This window comes from Neomonachus schauinslandi, chromosome 4, assembly GCF_002201575.2.
Source record: "Neomonachus schauinslandi chromosome 4, ASM220157v2, whole genome shotgun sequence".
Lineage (NCBI taxonomy): Eukaryota > Metazoa > Chordata > Mammalia > Carnivora > Phocidae > Neomonachus > Neomonachus schauinslandi.
Genome location: NC_058406.1, coordinates 11,021,103 through 11,045,719, shown reverse-complemented (window position 1 = coordinate 11,045,719; position 24,617 = coordinate 11,021,103). Strand labels below are relative to the sequence as shown.

The window sequence follows — 24,617 nt, the reverse complement described above, 5'->3', positions numbered from 1 at the left end:
CTCACAATTTCTATCACTATCAAGTACTAGAAATTGGATTGAGATCTGAAAAATGGCAACATAATTCTTACTTCCAACTAGAAGTAGCCTTTGCTCTCATCATTCTTTTTTTAAAATATTTTATTTATTTAATTTTTTAGAGAGAGAGAGAGAGGGCTCGATGAGAGGGAGGGGCAGAGGGAGAGGGAGAGAAGCAGACTCCATGCTGAGCATGGAGCCCAATGCAGGGCTCGATCCCATGACCTGGAGATCATGACCTGAGCTGAAACCAAGAGTCTTAACTGACTGAGCCACCCAGGCGCCCCTGCTCTCATCATTCTTATTAGATAGGCAAGAACCCTAACAGAACAAGGGGGAACATGTCTAAGCTCCTCCCCATATACACCAGCTTTTCCAGGTACATTGAAATCTTCTCAAGTAAAGGCCCCACAATACAAACCATACACAAAGCAATGACTCCACATTGGTCAACACCCTAAGGTGTTTCCAAGTTACTCATTAATCTCAAAATGGTTCATTTTAAGTCTTAAGATTAAGATTTATTTTAGAGAGAGAGACAGAGACAAAGAGAGTGACTGTGCACAGAGGGGCAGAGGAAGAGGGAGGAGAGAAGCTGACTCCCCGCTGAGCGTTGAGCCCAACATGGGGCTCGATCCCATGACCCACGAGATCATGACTTGAGCCGAAATCAAGAGTTGGACACTTAACAGACTGAGCCGTCCAGGCCCTCCAAGTCACTTAAATTAAAAAAAAAAAAAAAAAAAAAAGTAAACACACAGCATTTCTAAGCTTAAGGAGAGAAAAGAGATTGTCCTGATACCCTCAACAAGAGATTGACTCTCAGTAGTTCAGAATGAGGGGTCTCAATTTGTGAATATATAACTGGGAGTCAAGACAAGGCTCTGTCCCCACCAGACATTAGAAAATGGATATTCTTTGAGATGAAAACTGGGTTAGTTGATCTCTTCTTACTGGGCACAGAGCTAGCCTACATTTCTCTGCCTGCCCTTCAGCTAGGTGTGGCCAGTTCCTGGGGTTTTCACTGATTTTGTGTGGGAAATGATAGGTACCATTTCCAGGTCTGGCCTATAAAACCCACTTGAGCTTGATTCTCTCTTCTGTTATTTTCCAGTGTGATGTTGAAGCCAGGGCAAGCTTGGAAGCCAGGTGAAATGGCAGAGCTGCTCCAAGCCTGTTTCCCAAATGACAGCGTGAAGAGTCCTCCTATCTCCACTGACTTGGACCCACACAGTGGGCTGTTAGTGAAGAAGTAAGGTTCTGTTGTGTTAAGCTACTGATATTTGGGTTGGGTATCCTACAGCAGTTAGCTTATCTTAACACAGAAACTGGTACTAATTTTATTCACCATAAAAACCTAAAAGAAGACCTTGTCTTGGTGGTCAAGAAGGAAACTGATGTACGGAGGCTGGAAAAAATGGAGGTGCTTCTTAACCAGGGGGTGAAACATCTGGTAGAACTCCCTGTGGCACCTTGGATGGTCGGCTACATTAACTACATAGCCTGAAGCTCAGGTCCACAAGGAAAGGTTGAAAAGTCAGGTTAGTGTGTTGACTTTGACATTATGAGAAAGACACAAGTTTAGGAAAGAATTGGCTTGTTGCAAGCAGAATTGAAAAGGAACGGGGCCAAGAAACTTGGGGCCTTGAATTCAGGGTCGTTCGAGTGAATTTCCTTGTTCTGGACTTCAGATAGTAAGAGCTAAGTTTGAAATAGCCTTTGAATACCAAGGCCCAGTAAGACTCGGCCCCGTAGTATAAATCATATTAAGTTTTTCCCATTCAAACCTATTTCAGATAAACTCTAGATGCCCCTGAGGGCAGACTGGAAGTGAGAAAGCAAAGAAATGAATCATGCTTGAAGATTGTGTACATGAAAGAACTCTTTGAGTGTGGTTACTGGCAATGCAGGATTGACTGAAGCAAATAATCAGACGCCCCTTAAGTGTTACTGAGTAAATTGTTTTGCCAAAGAAACTACAAATCCAGAGTTCAAAAGCCATGGACTCTTTTCCAAGCCTTTACACAACCCCTAGTCCCCAGACCTGTGCCAGGGGTAAGCTAACAGAGGGGTGTAACTCCCAAGGAAGGCAGACCGAACACCTGCTTCAGGTGGGGCCATGGACAATGGACAAGGGAGTTCCCTCCACAAGAGGTAATTAGAATTTTAAGCAGAGGAACTCCCTGAACCACCTCACGAAGGCTGCATTTCCCATTCTTCTCTTTTCTGAATGGGATTTGCTATCGCGGTTATTCTGTCCCTGAGTCAACACGGTGTGTGGGGCGGGAGCACAGAACTTGACCTTGAGTTCGATTTGCTAGACCATAAAGAGGCGCAATCAAGACCTGAAGGACAGGGCATCACAGGAGATTCTGGACTGAGGTTGGCTGAGTGCCTGAATGGGGTATGGAGCCATCTCCTTGGGGGCGGCGGGGGAGGGTTGAAGCACTGCTAGGTGGTACCTGACTGTACCGCTCACCCTGGGCACATGAGTAGATTAGGTTTCCCAGCTGCCCTTGCACTTTGGTCTGGCTGTGTGACTGAGTTCCAGTCAGGGAACGGTGGGTAGGGAAGTGACATACACCACTTCCAGGCCTGGTAGAAAAACTTCTACGAACAGCCCTCATTCTCTTCTCCTGGTATGTGAGCGGGATACTGGTGTCCAAGGTAATCTTGGAAGCCATGTGTGGAAGAAAGCAGAGCCCTGGCAGCCTAGGACCCTGAATGACTGACTGCATGGGGCAGAGCCAGATCTGAAGGTTGGGATTGCCTAACTTCTAGAAACTGCATTCAGCATTCTCAAATCCTTTCCATGACACAATGAATACTAGCTAATATTTAATGAGCACTTAGAATGGTGCCAGGTGCTGTGCTAAGTATTTTACATGTATTAACTCGTTTAATCCCTACAACCATCCAGACGGTCCCCATTTTGTAGATGAGATGGAGGCACAGAAAGGTTAGGAAACTTACCCAAAGTCACAGAACCAGCAAGTGGCAAAGCGGCCTGGCTCCAGAGGCTGGTCTAACCACAACACCCTATCACAAGGTCTGTCACTGTGCATCGGCTGCCCACGCGGTCACAGACGCACGTCTCTGACACAAGCAGGTGGCTGTGTCCCTGCAGTGGTCATCTGGAGGTCAACTTTAATGGCTTGGAGATACCCATTTCTTGTGAGGTCTGGGCAGATGGCTGCAAATCAGAGTACCTGGGTAGGGATTATTTAAAGGGGCAGGGAGACAAAGACTAAAGTAACCATCTCAAAAGAAACTGATCAAACAAGAGTCTTATGATAAAAACTTTATTGTCTTAAATATCAAATGTTTTACACATCACTTTTTCTTCAGAAAGTTCCTATTAAAAAAAGAAAAATAAAGTGTTTCAATTATTTAGGGCTGACTTAACATTTCAGTATGTGACAAAAAACTCAAACCCAAATGCATCTAGTTCACTCAGCTGCAGACAGGTCCTATGTCCAGCCCCTAAACCAAGGGCACAGTGCAGCCAACTGTGGGATTCCTGAGTTTGGTTCTCTTAAGTTCTCAGAGTTTTCCCAACTCTCAAAACCAAAGCACTATGGGAGTGACTAAGCTATTGGCAAGCCTATTTTGCCAATCCGCCTAGTTTTTTAAAGATGCAGTAGTCTCAAAGCTCAAAGAAAAGTAAGAAAAGCAATACATGAGCAATTGCAAGAACAAAGGGGAAAAGAAGGGTTTCTGTTTGCTAAGATTTGCCAAATATGGCTACAAAACTGGTAAACAAACCTTACTTGAGAGTGAAGGCCATTAGCCCAACTTGCCATGAAGACGAGATTCTGAATAAAAATGAGCAAATCAATTTTCATTGTAGGTGCACAGTGAAGAAAGCAATATAATCAGTATGTTCAACTGCTCTGAGTGCATCACTATTTCAAAAGGATGATCGCAAGAATAGAGAATGGAATATAATCATTCAGAGAGAAAGGTCTCAGATAGGAGGCATACACTCAGAAAGCTGTGGGGCCTTCAGGGAAAGAAAAAAAGTCTGGTCAGCATCAGGTAATGTCAGGCTGAAGGAATCTGGAAAATCTGGAAACCAACTGGCTGATCTGACTGCCTCTGATAGGAGATTGAGAGAGGTCTCCTCCCTTTAAGCCGCAAATGCATTCATTCAAGGTTGTGTGTAAAGCAAGCTCCTGGAAACAAAATCTTTTCCCATCAGACATGGATTTTCCCATGGAAAAATATCCAGCATGCCCCTTCCCCAAGTCGGCTAATGAGAATGTTCTTATTTATGTATTTAAAGAAATACAGTTCTGTAAAAATCTAATTTTGTGTTCTACGCCCCCACCACCCCAGGTCTTCTGTCATCTGCCTAACTTTTTTAGGTAAAAGAAACATTCTCTAACTCCTACACCCTTGAACCATTTTCTCTGTAGATTTCATTCCTCAAAATTGTGCCCTGAAACTTACCAGCTATATCCCTCTCACCTTTTACAGCCCCCAGAGGGTCTAGATTACCAATCACCAATATATATCTGATAAACTTTTGAGTTTTCTAATTGTAAGCCTCAGAAGTCACTAGTAGTCAGGGCCAGAAATTCTACCTGTATGCCTCAGGATTACAACATGTATGGTGACATTTTAAATAACGGGTTGAAGAATGTCCTTTTGATGGAGCTATCCTGTCAAAGATTTGGTAGAGCCTTGAATCCTCTTGTCAATAATCCTGCCCACCATCCGGTGCCATCGCTTGCTACGTTTTCTGCTCTAGATTCCCATTTCCACATCTTGCACTCAGCTGCTTTAAAACAGCAAATCCTGCAGGATCCTCTGCTAAGTCCTGTTGGCCCAGATGGTCTGTATTCCAGAGGAGCCGTGCTCAAAGGGTGAGTGGGGAGGATGCCGCAGCACACTCCACATTCCTATCCTGCGTGGAAGGGTGTCCTGATGGGAGGAAAAGCTGTCACTGGTGCGTATTTGCGATCATCTCCCATTTACTTGCACTTCTATCCTGCCCATATCCCCTTGTCCCCCGGTAGCATAAATTATTTCCAAATAATTTATACTGACCTCTTCAAGTATTTCTATCAAATGCCAGAACATTTTTTGTTGGTTTCTGATTCTATTAAAAATAATAACTTTCTAGAGCAGTTTTAGGCTCACAGCATCTAATTCCATTTTGAGCCTAATTTTCCCAATCTCCTCTGAATTTGAACCATATCATTCTAATATGACTTTGAAAATAAAACCATGCTAATAGGCAAAAACAGATCTTGCTCTTAAAGCTAAAATTTGTTTCATGTCTCCTTACTAGCCAGAACTTCACAAGGGCAGGCTTCCAATCTGATTTAGTCACCCCTGTATCCCCAGTGATCCCCAGTACTGGGCACACAGGCACTTAATGTCTGATGAATAAATCAATACACACTTTTTTTTTTTTAAGTAAACTCTACCCCCAATGTGGGGCTCGAACTCACAATCCTAAGATCAAGAGTTGCATGTCCTAACGACTGAGCCAGGCAGGCACCCCATGAATCAATTAAATCTTATTCAAAGACTCATACTGTATAGCCTTCAAGAGTACCAGACAGATTTTCTCGAATTCTGTCTTAACCACCATAATACAGATAGTGCAACAAACAACATAATAAACATCTAGAAACCATTTTTTTGGTACTCCCGATGCAAAAAAGCCCTATTATAACTCTTCTATCTAGGGAAGTCTAAAGATTTGGTGCAGGATAATTCTGAATTAACAATGAGGGTGAGTCTTAGGACCACTCCATGCATAGCCTCTATCTTTAGGAAGGACATTTTCAAACTTTCCCTCCGATACTTCCACTTTCATTTCCCACCAAAATGTGACACTTCTGCTATTTGGAGAAACTAAGGCACAAGAGAAAATCAAGTACATCAAAGGTTTACCCCTAAATTATTTATTCAATGAACTCCTAGGAACACCTAACACTGAGAGGCCTCTAAGGTATAGAACTTAAGCCATGATTTTACATTTCTAGTTCTCAAGGACCACGCTTCGAATTTACTTTGTTGTTAAGAGGAACTGGAGTTTTTTATTCTTTCAGAAAAAAAGCTATTTTTTATTTTATGGAACTCCTAACACAAAAAGGTTAACATTCCATCTTCTGGGAAAGGAAACTCCTAATAACTTGTTTCTTTCTAGTTCAGCCACAGACTATACTAAGTCACCAAATTCAAAGGAGAAATTTGGCTTTTTGGTATTTGTGCTAGAGAACAGAAGAATGCATAATCTAATTAGCTTCTCTTAGGATATGTTACCAGTGATAACAAGTTTGAAATACATCGCAGTTCAATTATCCTGCTTGCTCTCATTACAGGCAGCAAACAGGTAGGAAAAGGAAGTCTAAATCCACTGTAACTTTCCTGGCCAGTTATTTGCAAGGCTGTTTTTATATATATGGTGGGATAAAAGCCACCGTAAGTGGAGAATATATCTGTAGATACAAAAACCGTTTGCTTTTCAGTCTATGTAAAATTATCTGTAAGATACTTGTCAATCACACACATATATATATATACACATATATATATATACACACACACACACACACACACGAGCTGATGGTTAAATCAACTAAGTTTTTATGGCTTTTACTAGAGATAGAAAGCTGTGCTAAGGGAAGAACAGGCAGATTCCATTTTAACTAGTTATAAAATCGGTGACAGAGTCTCATACATCTTTCCATTTTTATGCAACCCTCTCTCGCTGGAGAAATGCTTTGGGAAAAAACACATGGGTTGTGTCTTCCTTTAGTACATATGGAGACAAGGAGCTCTGGGAGGTTTCATAGGCTCCAAGGCAGAACAGTTTTAACACACACCCACCATCTATCCCATTCTCTTTGCCAAGCAACTGGTTATCTTTATATGTTAATGGCTAAGGCCCAAACTGTGGGATGAAGGCTACTGGCTGATGTCTGGAGGCCTAAACAGGTACAAGTGGAAATCATTCTTATCAGCTCCAATGAGCAAAATCTGCAGCCTCGGCACAGCTGTCAGGTCACCAAGCACATTGCTGCACACGCGAATCAACTTAGGGTAAACTGCAGAAGTCATACAGGACAATCTTCTCCTCTCTTTGGTGAATAAACAGAGACCACCCTTGGAGGTGAGTGCTGACCACAGAACCGTCCGTAACTGGTTGTGGCAAAGAAGCTGTCAGTAAAGTGGCCCATTACTGTTTATGGCTGACCAGTATCCGTATTTTAGCTACCAGAGGAGTTCACAATGATTTTATCTTATTTTAAGAGAAGTTAATCTTGAATTGCTTCACTTTTTAAAAAAAGGTTATTTTAACTTTTTTTTTTTTTTTAAAGATTTTATTTATTTATTTGAGACAGAGAGAATGAGAGACAGAGAGCATGAGAGGGAGGAGGGTCAGAGGGGGAAGCAGACTCCCTGCCGAGCAGGGAGCCCGATGCGGGACTCGATCCCGGGACTCCAGGATCATGACCTGAGCCGAAGGCAGTCGCTTAACCAACTGAGCCACCCAGGCGCCCTTTTTTTTTTTTTTTAGTAATCTCTACACCCAACGTGAGGCTCGAACCCACGACCCTGGGATCAAGAGTTGCATATTCTTCTGACTGAGACAGCCAGGCGCCCCAAATTTCTGCACTTTCAAAAAAACTGACAATGAAGGTTCACTAGTGTCATGTTCCTTAATTCCCTTTGTGTTTTAAGAACTGCAAAATTTAAAAATGATTCAAAATCCTAACAATGTCAACAACTTCACTTTCATACAAATGATGGAACAGGAAATAAGGTTTTAAAAATCGAAGCAATTATACACTGAAAAATAAATGATGAAAAAGGACAAGGATATCTGGCAAGTGGGTTCAGCTCATTCATTCAAAGTACTACTAACAAGAATACATGTACAACTATAGGCCTATTCAATCTCCTCCTAAAAATAAATACACATATGTAGTAAAAAGCTATTATAATAAAACCTTTTCCGGGCTGATATCCTATATTCCACCTGGGATTGATTCCTAAATCTCTGCACTGTGAAAACTGAGCGGCCAAGCCTCTGAGCAGTACACCACCACCCAGACAGAGCCTATGAGGCCCATCTTCACGCAGAGGCCTTTTTGGAGGAGTCTGTTGTCATCGGTAACTTCCCCCACCTCATAGCAACCCCACTTCGCGACCTCAAAGATTTATAAGCTTAGAATAAATTCCCAATTACCACCCATAAAGCAAATACAGGGGCCATTGCATTGCTACTAGATTTTGCTTCAATCATAGCACCAACTACTTAATTACAATCACAGCTCTAAGAGTCGGTTGACAGAAATCCTATATGCAGTTTCTTAGTGCATCTTACATCTTTGGTGTGGGGCAGGCAAAAGGGTCTGCAACATGTGATTGTCTAAAAGAGTATCTTAAAGACAACCTGGCTGACCCGCTGTTCTGAATGCCCTCTTGAAAACAGTAAACCACAACTCCTTCTGTCAACCATCTCCTAACTTCAGAGGATCATGATGAATCTATGTGACTTTCCATCACATCACTAAAGTCTCATAACACACAGACAAATATCACAGCAAAAGGAAAAGATGGAATAGGGTAGAAGAGAAACGTCTCTATGTGCCCCCAAATTAAAATTTCAAAAACTCCTGAGATATGAGCCTCCATTTTGATTGTGCTCAATGACTCGAATTCTGATGGAAAGAATAAGCTTCCAAAGAGAGTAAGACTTTAGACAAAATCATTTAACACTAAGTTCACGAATCACCCTTTCAAAACATCTATTTCAAACACATTGCGAACCAGAACTTGGAATCGGGAGTTATTCTCAAGATTCTTTTCAATAAAACCAAGATTTTGGATTCCTGCTAGGTACGTAAGAGTTTATTCTTCAGGAAAAACTACCTAAAATCTATCCAGTAGGATTATTGCACAGTGGGGCCCACAGGACAATGGTTTCCAAGGGCTAGTCCTCATATAAAAAAAGGCCACAATAAATACTTCTATATACTATGCCCCACTCTACCTTGACATGGTAAACACAAATATGATGCATCTTGCTTTAAAAAAGAAACTCCTGAGGAAAGAAAGGGATGGAAATCTCTACCCAAGGCCACTTGAGTCAGAAACTGCAGTTACTATTTCCGGTGCCACGAAGGACACTCAACAAAGAGACTGACCATTCCAAGCACCAAGATGAACCAGTGACAAGGTTATTTCACTCAGATCACAGCTCAACCTGAGCTTTAGAAGAAGTTCCTAGTAGATGAGCTTCTAAAGGAAATAAACTGCTGGCGATCAACCCGTTAGCAGATCTTTAAGTTCCTCATTAATCACTAAAGGTTGAGGTGTGATCAGTAAGATGCTAGCAAACCCACTCTCTAATCAATTCCAGTGTTTCGGCCATTTTTCACTCCTAGTTCTTGAAACATCACCAGGATAATTGCAAATGGAATTACAGACTCTTCCCTTTTCTATCTGGGTAGCACCATGTTTCACTCTGATGTTGACTCCCCCGCCCCTCCCCCGCAGTGTCCCACCCCAAATACTTGGCAATCCATGCAGCAGCCTATGATGCACAAAGCAGCCCAAGTTCTAAACCCTCCCACCTCATCCCATAAAAAGGTCAAATCCTAACCAAACAAATAAAAACATACCACTCTAGGAGATATTAGTCAACTACTCTTCAATTTCCTGTTGTTAACTGATGAATCATCAATACACAGAGCACTAAGTGTAATTCCAAACACCAAACCATGTGATCCAGTTTGTAAATGGACAACTGAACCAACAAGCCATACCTTGCCTACAGTACAGACAAAGCCAAAATGGGAAGCTGATTTGCTTTTAGCTGCATGGGCGGTGGGATTTCTCATGGCTTCTGCTTTTTAAAGCATTCACTCTCATTCTAAAATGGTATGCTATACACGAAACCATCAATTTTATTCCAGAATACATCATCTTAATGATAATAAAAAGCTTTTGTATGCACGTTACTGCCAATACATTTAAAAAGGCCCAAATTTTAACAAAGAGAATAGACAAATTCATCAGACAAGAGATAAGTTACTTTGGCCGAAAAAAATCCTTAAAAAAAATCTGGCTCAACATTCTGCTTGCAGGTTTCTACATACACTGTATATGTGGTGAGTGTGTATGTGTGTGTGTGTGTGTGTGTGCGTGTATAGCTTTTTTAAAGGGAATGGAGTATGGTCTAGCCCCCTTTTCCATGGTTATGTAGGAACTACAATGTTCTTTGCTAGCAAAACAAGAAGTGCAAGGTCTGCATTTCCACCAACTCGATGCAAAGCCCCAAGAGCTTCCTGCAAAGTGAAGCCAGCACGGAGAATGCGGTCAATGTCTGCGGTGGGAAAAATTAATGGTGGAAGAATGGAGGGACTTGATGCTGGCTGGCTGGGAGGTGGTTCAAACTCAAGAAGTGGTCCTGCAGCTTCAGGACAGACATCTTCTCTGGTCTCAGGCCTGTCTGGCACTGGCTTCTGTGTGCCCGGACCCAAATCTTGAACCAGTATGAAATTGGACAAGGACTTCGCTTGCTCAGAAGTGTGACTGACTGCATCCTCCTCACCGGCTAAGGGTTTGCGTGGAATGTCTACACCTAAGGTGCAGTGTGACTGATTAGACGTTTTAGCTGAGGCTAGAGTGGCAGAGCTGCTCTCCTTTCCAGATTCCCTAGGCTTGGGGACACTTTCCTTATCCGTTACTAGGCCATCGCCCGGATCCCTTACGGTACTATTTTCTACTGCATCTACTCCAGCACCAGTTGAAGTGTCTGGTAACTTCTCTGCCCTCACCGATACAGATATGGTCTGATGAAAGGTGACTTGTGAATGCTCTTCATTCTGGGCAGCTGTAAGATGCTCACTTTGGGTCCATCTTTCAGAAAGGTCCTTAGTAACTGTTTGGCCCTCAGTTACCATTTCGGACTGACAGATAACTTCCCCAGATATATTTTCTGAAGCTGGTTTACTACTAATGACCAGAAGTTCATGGAGTTCCTTCAAGGCTGCTGTTAGAGATGAGCATGATTCCTCTGCTGACTCCACAGAGGGCTGAGAACTGCCACAAAGACTTAAAGAGGGGGAGCAATCCCCATCTTCTTTACTTGTTCCAGACATTTCAACATTGCTGTCTGGGAGCTGTAAATCCTGAGTGCAAACTGAATTACTCAAAATTTCAGACGAAGGGTTACATTTTGATGTTTCTACTTCCATCAAGGGATTATCTAAGGTGAGAGCAGATGCACCGATGTTCTTGACACTGGCATGCTGACCATCTGCTGAATTAAGCATAGTAACTAGGGACTCTTCAACTGTATCTACTTCCATAAATGTTTCTGACTTTGAGGAGCCAAACCATCCTGAAGGGAGAGTACTTTCCTCTGTACCTGGAGGGTCCGCATTCTGTCGTAGCCGGTCTTCTTTCATTGTCGATTCCAAATCAACACTTCTTTGTTGATTCTGTTGCCTTTCTCCAAGAAGTTCAAAGTCCTCTGCGTTACAGAGATGTTCTCGGTCATTTAGAGCCTTCTGTTGTTCAACCCCGTGCTGTTCATTCCCTGGTTCTTTGTGCTGCTGAAGGCCATTCACCTGATGCAGGTTCTGATTTTCTGGACGCCAACCCTTCTCACCTAGAAACCCCGGTGGTTCTTGCATCCTAGTAGTTGTGACAGATACACTAGCTTGCTGTCTTGTGTGGAGATGAGATCTGAGGCCCTGGGTGCTTCTTTCAGCAGATTTCTCCATATTATCGGCAACAATGGCTTCTTCAGAGGAATTCTGCAAAGGTATGGCTGGACTCTGGTCTGCTGGAGCACTGTCTGCTGAAGAAGCACTATCAGAAAGATCCTGCAGAGGAAGATGTTCTTTCTTTTCAGAGGTTATCTGGAATTCAGCTGAAGCCTTCAAAGCCTTCACAGCTTTAGGTTCGATGCTGTCGGGGTCACTGGGCTTGATAGGGCAGACTGAAGCAGAGACAGAGTGAGCAAGACTCATAGGATTACCAATCTCAGGACTCTGTCCTGAAGGATGGGCTGGATGGTTAAATCCATCTGAAGTTGGTAATGATGACATTCCCAGTGAGGTAGTTTCTTTACCGCTTTTCTCTATATGGACCAAAAAGGAAAGGAGATTAATCAGCAGGTTACAAAGGCCACTAAATTATCAGATGATACAAATCTAAACAGGACAGAACAAAATTAGGTCCTTAAACTTGGGTTTGTCTTATATTCATAGACTTATACAAGAACCATTCCCACTGGGGTAGACAATTTAACATCACAGGATCAGAATAAGAGGTAGGTACATTCTTAATAAAACATATGCACTCTAATTCAGTATTTTTCTTTAAGTACCATTAATAAACATCCACACAGTGGCTGGGTTAGTGCTCAAGACTGAGGGAAAAGGATGTATCTTTATTCTCAGTGAGCTCAGAACTCTAGAATAGAGTTTCTCCGAGTGTATTCTATCACTTGCCCTGAAGTCACCTGGCATGTTTGCTAAGCGTGCACACTCAGCGGCACTCATCCTTAGGAGTAAACCCATGAATATGCATTTTCAATAAGCTCCTCAGGTGATTCTTAAGCATGTCACAAATTTTGAGGATCTCTACACTGAACAATTCTCATGTCAAGGCACTTTTAGTGTTTCAAATGTGAACACGAAGGTTCTAAACGACAATTCTAAATCCGGGTATATCTGGAACAGAGTGGGAATTATAATGAGAAAGGAGAATACGCTTGGGAATCTCCAGAAGACAGAGAAACGTCCCATTTAATTCATTTCTATCCAAACTTCCTGAAAATCAGGATAAAACTACGCTGAGTGTGGAGTCAAAGAACAAAAATAAGGCTAAAGGTCAAACAGATTAAATCCAATCATCACCTTACCAAATAGGGCAACTTTAGAAAGGATTATCAGTTACTTTATCACATTAACATAGTACAACTAAGTGAGAACATTTAAGTACTTTAAGGGCACGGTAGGGGGTGGTCCTGGCAGTGGAGGGAGATAGTTTGTAATGGTTTTTTGCCAGGCAATGACAATTTAGATTGACTGCAACTAACTGAGCACTCACAGGATGGCAGGCTCAAACACCACCTCATGACACCATTAATCATCACTCCAACCCGCCTTTTGCCACAGATCCAGTTAAACATCGACCTCTACCGCAATTACTGTAAGATCTTTAATTAAATGCCAAAGGCTGGTAACAAAGATTACTTCACAATACAATCTATTAGGGCAGATGTGACTCAAATGCTTCATGCTGATTAACATCCAATGTGGTGGGCCTGATCGTTAAGAAGGCACGAAGCAATCCAGTTAGGATTCAAACAGCTCTAGATCATTCTAATGCAACACTGGTTAACAGCAGGAGAAGATAAAGCACTAACTACGTCAGGAAGTTACGGACTTCTTGCAAAAACAATCTGATAGTTTAGAGGTAAACGGGACAACAGTATTTATTTCAGTGCAAATTATACCCATTAGTGCCTAGAAACACAGTGATTAGTTTTATTTATCAATCTCTAGAGCTGACTCTAGAACTCTAGAGGTTCAACTGCAAGTTAATGCCAACAGAGAAGATGCGTTACAGTGAAGTATCCATGTGAGTGGCCTTCTGGCACCAACGTGCCAGTGAGGACGACTGAGTGACGTCAAGAAGAACACGGCCTCCATGTGTTTGGTACTCACTATGAAAGCAGCACACAGTCCTCCTGTAGTTGAGAGGGTCAGTCTCACTGGCCTAAGTCCTAACTAGGGGAGCACCGGGTCAGTACTATAGGGTAGGAGAAGGGGATGAGAACAATGGATATGAAGGCTAATTAAACCGTGCCTACTTTTACCCCATCTTTGTAAGGAAAAAGGAAAAAAGAAGAAATTGAGTGCTAGGTATCTAATTACAACCAGCCTGCAAACCCCTATACAGTCTAAGGTTGGTAGTTTAAAGACTCTTTCTTCCTCTTGAGAAATCAGCCGGTACGCTCAGGCTGCTGTCTCCCAGATTTACACTCTAGGGAAACGGGGGCAGAGTGCCTCCGGGGGAGAGTCTGTCAGGCTAGGGAGAGACGGAAGAGCCAAGTGTCAGCTCTTCTTTGTGGGAGAATAAAACCTCAGTCCTGCCCACGTTAGTGAACCTGTGTCCCTAGACAAGTCAGCTGGTCTAGGCTTCCACTTCTTCCTCAGTGGACTGGCAATTTCTACCTGTCTCTAACTCTATGTGGTTGTGTGCAGTGCTAGGAAAAAAGAACTTTCAGGTTTTCAGAAGAAACAGACTCAAGAAACCCCTGATGGTGTAGTTACCCCAACAACAATGCACTGTTGTGCTGACATTCTTGATTTGATATATTCACCATGGCCAGATGGGCCGTTTTTCCTGGGATTTCCCTCCCCTCCTTGGACTGTTCCAATGGTTGAGAAAACTTTGCACAGGAAATTGCGCTCAGTTACGTACGTATGCCAACACACAGATGCATATACAGGCTAGTTGTAACCAGATTAAACAAGGTGAAATGGATGGCAGAAGCTAAATTCCAAAACTGCTGCAGATACAGAGACTTTCAGACCACAGACGATAACTGGATGGAAGGCTTAACGTGGTGTCTATAAATACCTGGTCTGGGGCCCACTCCAGCTGCAGTACACACACACTACATGCATCATGGCTTCTGACGCTCTGTTTGAATTAGGAAACAGACAAGCAAACTTGGGTTAACAATGCAAACCACACAGCATGCAGGGTTTTGTCTCCATTCCTCTGCCACCTTTATAATCAGGAACTGGTAGAGTCAAGCTTGGGGAATGTTTCTGTAGTCTAGTTGGTTTAATTCTCTCACAATACATAAAGCAATGTGTCAACTTCAACAGATTTTTCAAAAGAACTTGGAAAGAAATGAACTTCACACACCCACACACACAGAATTCACGGGCAGACATGTGGGACGGGTGGAGAACAGCAGACCCATAGATGGAATCACACGGTATGGAAATCTTAAAGGTGAGCGAACGCTTGTAACAGTCACTTTCCAAATTTCCTACTCAGTTGAGATTTATTTTTAGAAGAAAAACAAACCAACCTGGATTACCCTGGCTTATCTTTTAGCCAGTTTTTAGAAGATGTATTAGATACAGCTCCTATTCGGATTTATTTTTCCATTGATAGAAAAGATAAAGACACTCTGGTATAAGGTATCCACCAAAGAAACAGTTTTTAGCAAAAATACTTTCATCTACTATGTCCAGAGTTTTGATTTTGATGATAACTGGGAAGTTGGTGTTCCAAACAAACAGGACCTGATGTAGAATTATTTCACTACTTAAACATTATAAAAATTAGCACAAGCCACGTATCATCAGCAACAAAAAGGCACGTGGGAAAAAACCCATTTCCTTTTAATCCTTTTAAAAAATATTTTTATTTTTTAATTTTACTTTTCATGTCCTTAAAGTAATCTCTAAGCCCAACGTGGGACTCAAACACATGACCCCAAGATCAGGAGTCTCACGGTCTACCGACTGAGCCAGCCAGGTACACACCTCCTTTTAATCCTTTCAATTGGTACATTCCCTTCACTATGCTGAAAACACCTGTGGTTTCTATTTTAATTTCCTGAACTTTTTATTACAAGAAGGTTATTACCCAAAGAGGGTAACTGTTAGTGGGTTAGAAAGCATTGCCATCATCAGCTAGTGCTTCTCAAATAAAAACACCAAATTGTGGGGGAAAAATGGAGATTTCACAAGATGGTAATACATCTTCATTTTATTAATACCCAGTATTATGACTAAGCTGACAAGTTACTAAAAACAGGTAAAACCTTCTAAGTGGGTATGTCAAACTCAGTCAAGCTTGCCTTGCAGGGAAGATTAAAACTATTAATTTAGTCTCTATCTGGTGGTTCAGAATTCTCCCCTTCCTGCAAAACAGTTATGTCACAACCAAAGCTGTACTTTATATGTAAAACTCAAAGGTACCAAAAGGTGTGGTGATTAGGAACAAGGCCAGCTTGGAAAACTCTGTCTGCTACCCACACCCATTTTAAAGAGGCTCAGGGCTAGACCTCTGGGTGTTCTCTAAGTAAAAACACTGGCAAAATCTGGCTGCTTATTTTTTAAAGATCCTATCTTTTTTGTCTTTAGGAGAAAGCTATTCCCTGGACTTGTAGCTCTAATATATTTTGCTATACCAGAAAACACAGTGTGTGATATTAGTCACTGATGAATAATTACAGCTCAAGACTTTAAAATAACCCCACCTTAAAAGTGAATTCTCTTCAGCTTCTAGAAAATGTATCCCAGAGTCACTGTTTTATAACAGATGGGGAAAAATTATGCCATGAAGGTAGGATTTCAGCAAAAATGTGTCCTTCCACTTAGCCCAGAAAACTTGGCTTGGTCTTTAGATTTAAACAAGCCATGACAACTGAGACTTAACGAAAAAATGATTAGGTATCTCCATGTCAACAGCTGATCTACTGTTCTAATTTGGCCCAAGGACACACTATGCAATCTCATTAATAGCATAAACACTGTAGTTTGATTAGTGTTCAATTATGCATCTTATCGTAGGTTCCTCTGTCTATGGTGGCAACACTTTCAATACCTATTAAAAAGGCTGGGACTGCTTAGTCACAACAACAATGCTTTCCTTCAAAGGAAATGCGCCCAAGAAAAGGAAAATAAATTTTCAGGAAACTGTAGAACTCAAAAGGAAATGTCTGCTTAATTTTTTTTTCTTTTTTAAAGTAGGCTCCACACCTAGCATGGAGCCCAGTGCGGGGCTTGAACTCACAACCCTGAGATCAAGACCTGAGCTGAGATCAAGAGTTGGACCCTCAACCGACTGAGCCAACCAAGTGCCCCTGTAGTAATTTTTGTTAGGAAAAAAGAAACAAGATTTTTAAGGAAGCCTACCAAAATGTGCTTAAGCAAATAACTCCCTGATGTACCTGGTAACACAGCAATGGATCTGTCGAAACACCAAGGTTTTCTTTATTGGATTCAGAGATAGGGAGAGGTGGTGAGAGGACAAGGAACACATCCATGACAGGACAATGACACGGATTAGAAACTGAAAAGGTCCCCAACCCCTCTGAAGATCCAACCTCCCCCGCTCACCAACCAATAACAAGAAAAGTTATTCGAGAGCTTGGCCACTGCAAATACCTGCATCCTCTACGGATTTCTGAAGAGCTTCTGCTAATTCTTGGTCTGCGATCTCCTCTGGCCGCACATCCTCTCGCCCAGCCCCGTATGCCAATCGGGCACACTCTGGTAACTCTCCCTCGGGAAGGAAGGTAGTCTGAGAGCCTGTGGTGCCGATCACGAGTACATTTTTCTTGAGGTCAATGGAACACTTAGAAGGAAGAAACCAAAGACAGATGACAGTGGATAAAACGCCATGCAGAAAAATTATCATGAATTTAAATATTTAAGTTTTATTTCATATTTAAATATTTTTAAGTATTTAAAGTTTATAGCAGAATCCTCTTCACAGGATGCAGTTTACACTTATTCGTCTAACCCAAGCTCTACTCATTTCTGAACTTAAATGTAATACATGTTCATTGTAAAAATTTGGAAACATGCCAGGCATAATCAGCAGCCCCACTTTTTAGAAACATGTAAGTGACTTTTTCTTATAAAACTGAGACATACTATTTATACATTCACATTTACATTACTATTTACATTTTGCTTATTGCATAAAGTACAGCTTATATTTAAACTCTATACCAATGATCTCAAAAGTGGTATATGGGCAAGGCCATCTCTACAAAAGTATTCTTTATTTCATACTTATGCTGCCCTCCTTTTTTGTATATTTTTCTGTGTATATGACATAGGACAGTACACACATGCATGTTTTATATCTATCAAGTTGGAGAGTACTGGTCTATACCATGACTAACAAACGGAGAAAGATGGTGACAAGTTAAAAAATTGGGTTTTATTAAAACATGCATTCACTCATCCCTTCTACTTAAAATTCTGCACCTTCAGTAGAATATTAATGCAGTATATTTTATAGGAATTTAGTAATAAAAATCTTTTTAAACAGTACTAGTGACATAAAAATATTGACTAGATATGAAATATTGCTGTGAAAAATCTTATTACACAGTGGACATTAACTGCTTCTTCAATCAGAAGAGTTTATCTTTAAACAAATTATTAGGCTTCAGAGTGGAAATATAAATATCACTGCAAGCAAATATATTTACAAATCATCCTCCCTGTACTAAATAAACATTTCCACTCCCAACATCTCATGTACACCTTCCTTAATCCTGCAGCTCTTCTTACTGAGCATCGTCTGCCTAGCTAGTAAGAATTTACTAAACGTATACTTGCAGTAAAATCACCATCATGGGGAATGCAAGCTGGTGCAGCCACTCTGGAAAACAGTATGGAGGTTCCTCAAAAAGTTGAAAATAGAGCTACCGTATGATCCAGCAACTGCACTCCTGGGTATTTACCCCAAAGATACAAAAGTAGGGATCCGAAAGGGTACATGCACCCCGATGTTTATAGCAGCAATGTCCACAATAGCCAAACTGTGGAAAGAGCCAAGATGTCCATCGACAGATGAATGGATAAAGAAGATGTGGTAGATATATACAATGGAATATTATGCAGCCATCAAAAGGAATGAGATCTTCCCATTTGCAACAACGTGGATGGAACTGGAGGGTATTATGCTGAGCGAAATAAGTCAAACAGAGAAAGACATGTATCATGTGACCTCACTGATATGAGGAATTCTTAATCGCAGGAAACAAACTGAGGGTTGCTGGAGTGGGGGGTGGGGTGGGAGGGATGGGGTGACTGGGTGATAGACACTGGGGAGGGTATGTGCTCTAGTAAGCGCTGTGAATTGTGCAAGACTGTTGAATCTCAGATCTGTACCTCTGAAACAAATAATGCAATATATGTTAAGAAAAAAAAAAAAGAAGAAGATAGCAGTAGGGGAAGAATGAAGGGGGGGAATCGAAGGGGTAGACGAACCATGAGAGACGACGGACTCTTAAAAACAAACTGAGGGTTCTAGAGGGGAGGGGGGTGGGAGGAGGGGTTAGCCTGGTGATGGGTATTGAGGAGGGCACGTTCTGCATGGAGCACTGGGTGTTATGCACAAACAATGAATCATGGAACACTACATCTAAAACTAATGATGTAATGTATGGGGATTAACATACCAATTAAAAAATAAAAAAATAAAATAGAAAAAAAAATCACCATCATGATGGCACCTGGGTGGTTCAGTCAGTTAAGTGTCTGACTCTTGACTTCGGCTCAGGTCATGATCTCAGAGCTGTGAGATCGAGCCCTAAGTCGGGCTCTTTGCTGGGTATGGAGTCTGCTTAAGATTCTCTCTCCCCGGGGCGCCTGGGTGGCTCAGTTGGTTAAGCGACTGCCTTCGGCTCAGGTCATGATCCTGGAGTCCCTGGATCGAGTCCCGCATCGGGCTCCCTGCTCATCAGGGAGTCTGCCTCTCTCTCTGACCCTCCCCCCTCTCATGTGTGCTCTCTCTCTCTCATTCTCTCTGTCTCAAATAAATAAATAAAATCTTTAAAAAAAAAAAAAAAAAAAAAAATTCTCTCTCCCCTTCTCCCTTTGCCCCTCCCCCACCTCTCAAAAAAAAAAATTACCATCATGTGTTGTTGAGATCCCGCAAGCCCGTCAAAAATTACCTGAGTTCCCATCAAAAACTAAAAATAACACAAGAGAACAAAGTTGCCCATTATAATCTCAAACAGATGGCAAGATTTAAAAGATTCAGAGAGATTTCACAAGAAGAAATTCTATTTCTACAGATACATAATTTCAAACCATGCATGATGACATCCTCAATTCAGGACCTTTCCAGGTTGGAGAAGCCACAGTACACACAACCAAGGGAGATGATGCGCTAATAACCGTGTAACACACAAAATGCCAATGCAAAAGGAAAGTGAAGCTCTTAACTACCTGATGCCGCTTCAGCATGTCCAGTCCCAGAAGCATGTCCATGGGCTGTTCCTCAAGTATAGAGAAAGAACACGCCAGGAAATCTCCTTCAATCTGAACCTGAGCTAAAGCACATTAAGAGAAGAGATTATGGATTTTTAGTTTAATCTGTACTTCTTATTTATTTATTTATTTTTTGAGATTACTGATTTTTGCTTCAAAAGCCTCACACAAGCTTTGGAAACATATCTATCATTCTGTGCCTTGCTTCCTATAATCAGTCAAAGCCAGGGCAAAGCATGAAACGGGTGAGTTAAGTATGAAAATCCAGTAAGCCCAACGACCGGTTTGAAAGCCAATGAAGGCACCAGCTTGTAAAGTGGACAGACTGGAATGACACTACCCAGAATACCCAGCTAGATGCATGGTACCATCGGGACACATGTTCAGCTGGTAAGGAAAGCTGGCCCTAAGTTCCTCCAATATTAACCACTTGCTTCCTACACGCTTACAAAAGGCTTTCTAAAAGAGAAATAAAATCTGTACATTAAGTTAGCCTCCAAAAAGTAAACTGTTTATTATTGCCTGTTATAATCAAGTTTCTATTTGCGAAAGCCGAGACAAACCAGTGCCTGTGTTTGCCTGGAGCCTCCTGCTTTGCCTCTTTCCTTAATTAGTCCTCTTACTTTATATATATATATATATATATATATATATATATTAAAATTACTTTGCTGGGGCACCTGGGTGGCTCAGTTGTTGAGCGTCTGCCTTCGGCTCAGGTTGTGATCCCAGGGTCCTGGGACCAAGTCCCACATTGGGGTCCCTGCTCAGCGGGGAGCCTGCTTCTCCCTCTCCCACTCCCCCTGCTTGTGTTCCCTCTCTCGCTGTCTCTGTCAAATAAAAAAAAAATCTTTAACAAATAAAAAAAAATAAAAATTACTTTGTTATTAAGTATATCTTTTTTTTAAAAGATTTTATTTATTTTTGAGAGAGAGCATGAATGCACTGCGGTGGGGGAGGGTGCAGAGGGAGAAGCAGGCTCCTCTCTGAGCAGGGAGCCGAACTCGGGACTCGATCCCAGCACCCTGGGATCACGACCCGAGCCGAAGGCAGACTCTCAACTGACTGAGCCACCCACGCGCCCTGTTCTTAAGTTTATCTTACAAACAGAAGAGTATATGAAATGTGTACAGTATAAAGCCTAATAGAACAAACACCGATGCATTTATTTCCCAGGTTAGAAAACACAAAGCACAGAAATCCCCTATACATTCTACTGATCATAACTTAGTGACTTTTCCAACCTTCCCTACTATCCTGGTTTTTGTGTTCATCATTCCCAGCTTTTTAAATAATCCTTACCAGTTCTGTATGATTTCTAAGCGGCATTACTGTTTAACTTTGTGTTTTTGAACTACCACTTGCTTCTTTACCCAAGAAGTATTTTGAGATCTATCCCTGTACATGGGACTCTGCTTCTTTCACTTTAAATCACCCCTTAGAGTACTGTAATGTCTAATATACCACAACTGATTTATCGATTCTATCGCTCCGGGACTTTCTGGGTCACTTTCAGTTTTCTGCTGTCATAAGCAATGCTACCCTGAATATTCTGGTACTTGTCTCCTGGTGTGTATTCAGTTTCTCTAACGGTGTGTATACATATATATATATGATATATATATATATCATAGTAAATGGAATAGTAAATGGAATCAGAGTTCTAGGGAATATTAGGCTCAACTTTGCTGGGTGATGCTGAATTTTCTAAAATGTTTCTAGCAGTGTATAAAATTTCCACTGCTCCACATTCTCACCAACACTTGGTTTTATCAGATTTAAAATCTTGCTAATCTGGCAAGTAATTTTACAAATTTTCATATATTTAACCATCTGGGTTTCCTGTTCAATAGTGCCTGGGGGCATCTGGGCAGCTCAGCCGGTTAAACATCTGACTTCAACTCAGGTCATGATCCCAGGATCCTGGGATCGAGCCTCACATCAGGCTCCCTGCTCAGTAGGGAGTCTGCTTCTCCCTCTGCCCCTCCCCTCTGCTCCTGCTCATTCTCTAATTAAAAAAAAAAAAAAAAAAAAAGTGCTTGTTCAGTCGTTTCTGTAATTTTTTTTTTTTTTTTTTAAGCAGGCTCCATGCCTAGTGTGGAGCCCAAAGCAGGGCTTGAACTCACGACCCTGAGATAAGACCTGAGCTGAGATCAAGAGTCGGACCCTTAACTGAGCCACCCAGGTGCCCCTATACTGTCTTTTCTCCTGAGTTGGAAGACAGACAACACAAACAGAATGTACATATTCTGAATCTGAATCCTTTATTAGTCATATATGTTACAAAAATTCTTTCCTACTTTGCATTTGTTCACTTTCTTTATGTCTTTTGATAAAAAGTTCTTAATCTTAATGTGGCCAAATTTGTCAAATAATTTCCTTCTTAACTTTTTAAGGAACCCCTTCCCCGTGCAAGATATTCTCCTATATTTTCTTCTAAAAGCTCTGACTTTGCCTTTCACATCAAGGTCTTTCATCAACCCTGAACTGACATTTGTGTGTGATGTAAGACAGGGTCCAATCTCCAATTCATTTTTTCCACATGGACACCCAGCTGTCCTAGCACCGTTTCCTGAAAACTTCCCTCTGCTCTGTAAGGTTTCCTCTCTCATTTATCAAGGTCCACATAAGCATGGGTCTGTTTCTGTTCTAGTTCTTTGGTCTTGACATCTAGAAGGGGAAGTTATTCCAGAGTATCTTGCCTATTCCTACAATAAATGGCCCATGTAAAATTTTAAGTTAGCACATTAGGTCTCACAAAAAAAAGAAACCTACTAGCATCTTCAGGGTTTTACAATGATTCTACTGTTGATGAAGAATGTGGGAGAATTACCACCTTCGACATCCTGAGGCTTCTTATCCGTGACATAGCTCCCCTTTACTTAGATTTCCCTTATAATCGTAAGGTTTTCTTCCTGCCTATCATAGCCAAAGCTGCAAATGCTACAGCTTGCCCAGCCACAAGGAAGGACACAAGAGACTGGTACTTACTTTACTTCCTCCTATCATCTTCCTACTTTAAACCACAGAAATTCTGAGAATTCAGACTCTGAAGCAACCATTGTGTGATAGTTCAGGCCCACGTATGTAGGGAAGTATATGTGAGGAAGGTATTTAAACTATTCTTAGTCTATACAAATCGACAAAAGAAAACACAGAGACTCTAATAGACAAATATATTACAAAAGAAAGAGAAAAATGGGTAGAAACTATCACTGGCAATAAAAGAAACTTACAGTAAAAAAACAAACAAACCCTTTTTTAATCTGTACATTAAGGGAGTAAAAACTAATAACCCTTGATTGCATAAAGACCTCAAGATGAATACTGATTCAGTGCTGGGAAAGCTGCTTTGGTACAAGTTAGAAATACATCAAGAGCTTTTAAGTATTCATAACCTTTGATTCAGTAGCTTCAACTTACAGGAATTCTGACTAAAAAAAATTAAAATGTGCATAAAACTACACAAAAATCCACTGCCATATTACAATAAAATATTGGGGGGGAAATTTTATCCTAAAAGTTGACCATTAAACCCATACAAGAGAATGCTATGCATCTGAATGCTGCTTATGAAATACCTAGTAACACTAGAGAAATATTATGAATATTATTTTTTCATAAAACAGAGTATAAAATTCTATACATTATATGACCACTTTTTTACAAGAATAAAACGCATGGAAAAAAAGGCCAGAAGGAGATTAAGTGGGACTTGGTGGTTAAGTCTCACTCAAAAGGATTTAAAGTATTAAGAAAAAGAACAATTTTGGTTAGAGATGAGGGACTGAACACATGTATTTATCTCCATTTACTCCTAAAAAATTCATAATAAAAGTCTGTTTAAGGTACAAATCACTAAGGACAAAAATAATGGAAGAAACAACTGAAACACAATTTTGGAACAGAAAGCAGAGGACAGTAAGGAAAACCAGGAAGCAAGCCAGTTCACATGTCAGAACTCCCCAGAGGCTGATGAACAAGGACCTGTGCAAACAGGGGTAGAGGTGGGTCCAAAGCAGGAAGACTGGGTGAAGGTCTCTGTAGGAGGCACAGTTAGATCTTGGGGTTCCCTCTGGCCCTGCTCAGTCACGTGACTTCTTCCCTTCACCCCCACGGTAGACCAGAGGTTTTTTTCTCAAAAGGGTAAAACAGAGGTGGGCACGGAGGAAGACAGAGATACAACAAGCACATAACTGAAACCCAGGGGGATGAAGTTCAAGTTTACTGAGCATCTAGCCCTTTTCTCCCTTCCAACTTCCAGATCACCCACAATTGCCATGGCTGCCCACCCAAGTAATCTTCCAAATAGCCTTTTGGTGTCCCAGTCTTCAATATGAGCAGATGCCAAGGGTCACCAGACATCTGGGAAAGCCATCTAACACAAACATCAAATAAATGCAAAACATAATAGAAAGGTTGGGAGGCAAAGTTGAGGAAATCTGCCAAACAAATAACACACCCAGGACACATGAAAAGAGAGAAACAGGAAAGAAAGAAAACTAGAAGACAAGTCCAGGATAGGAGATTATCCCACCTGAGCAACAGAAATGGCGGGGGGGGGGGGGGGGG

General features: G+C 41.4%; 1 protein-coding gene across 5 annotated transcripts in view; it reads right to left on the bottom strand.

Moving 5' to 3' along the window:
• Positions 1-9,545: 9,545 nt before the first annotated feature.
• LOC110575138 (protein DDI1 homolog 2) overlaps positions 9,546-24,617 on the bottom strand; it is a 37,150-nt gene continuing 22,078 nt past the window's right edge. For 2 of the 5 annotated variants that reach the window (XM_021684050.2, XM_044914390.1), the window contains 4 exons: positions 20,004-20,107; positions 17,199-17,388; positions 14,647-14,709; positions 12,060-12,133 (listed from right to left, as the gene is read on the bottom strand). In XM_021684050.2, the coding sequence (XP_021539725.1) occupies positions 14,693-14,709; positions 17,199-17,388; positions 20,004-20,107 (311 nt within the window). In that variant the 3' untranslated portion in view covers positions 12,060-12,133; positions 14,647-14,692. Of the gene's footprint in view, positions 12,134-14,646; positions 14,710-17,169; positions 17,389-20,003; positions 20,108-24,617 lie in introns of those variants that run through there. The other 3 variants (XM_044914386.1, XM_044914388.1, XM_044914389.1) reach the window with 3 other exon arrangements.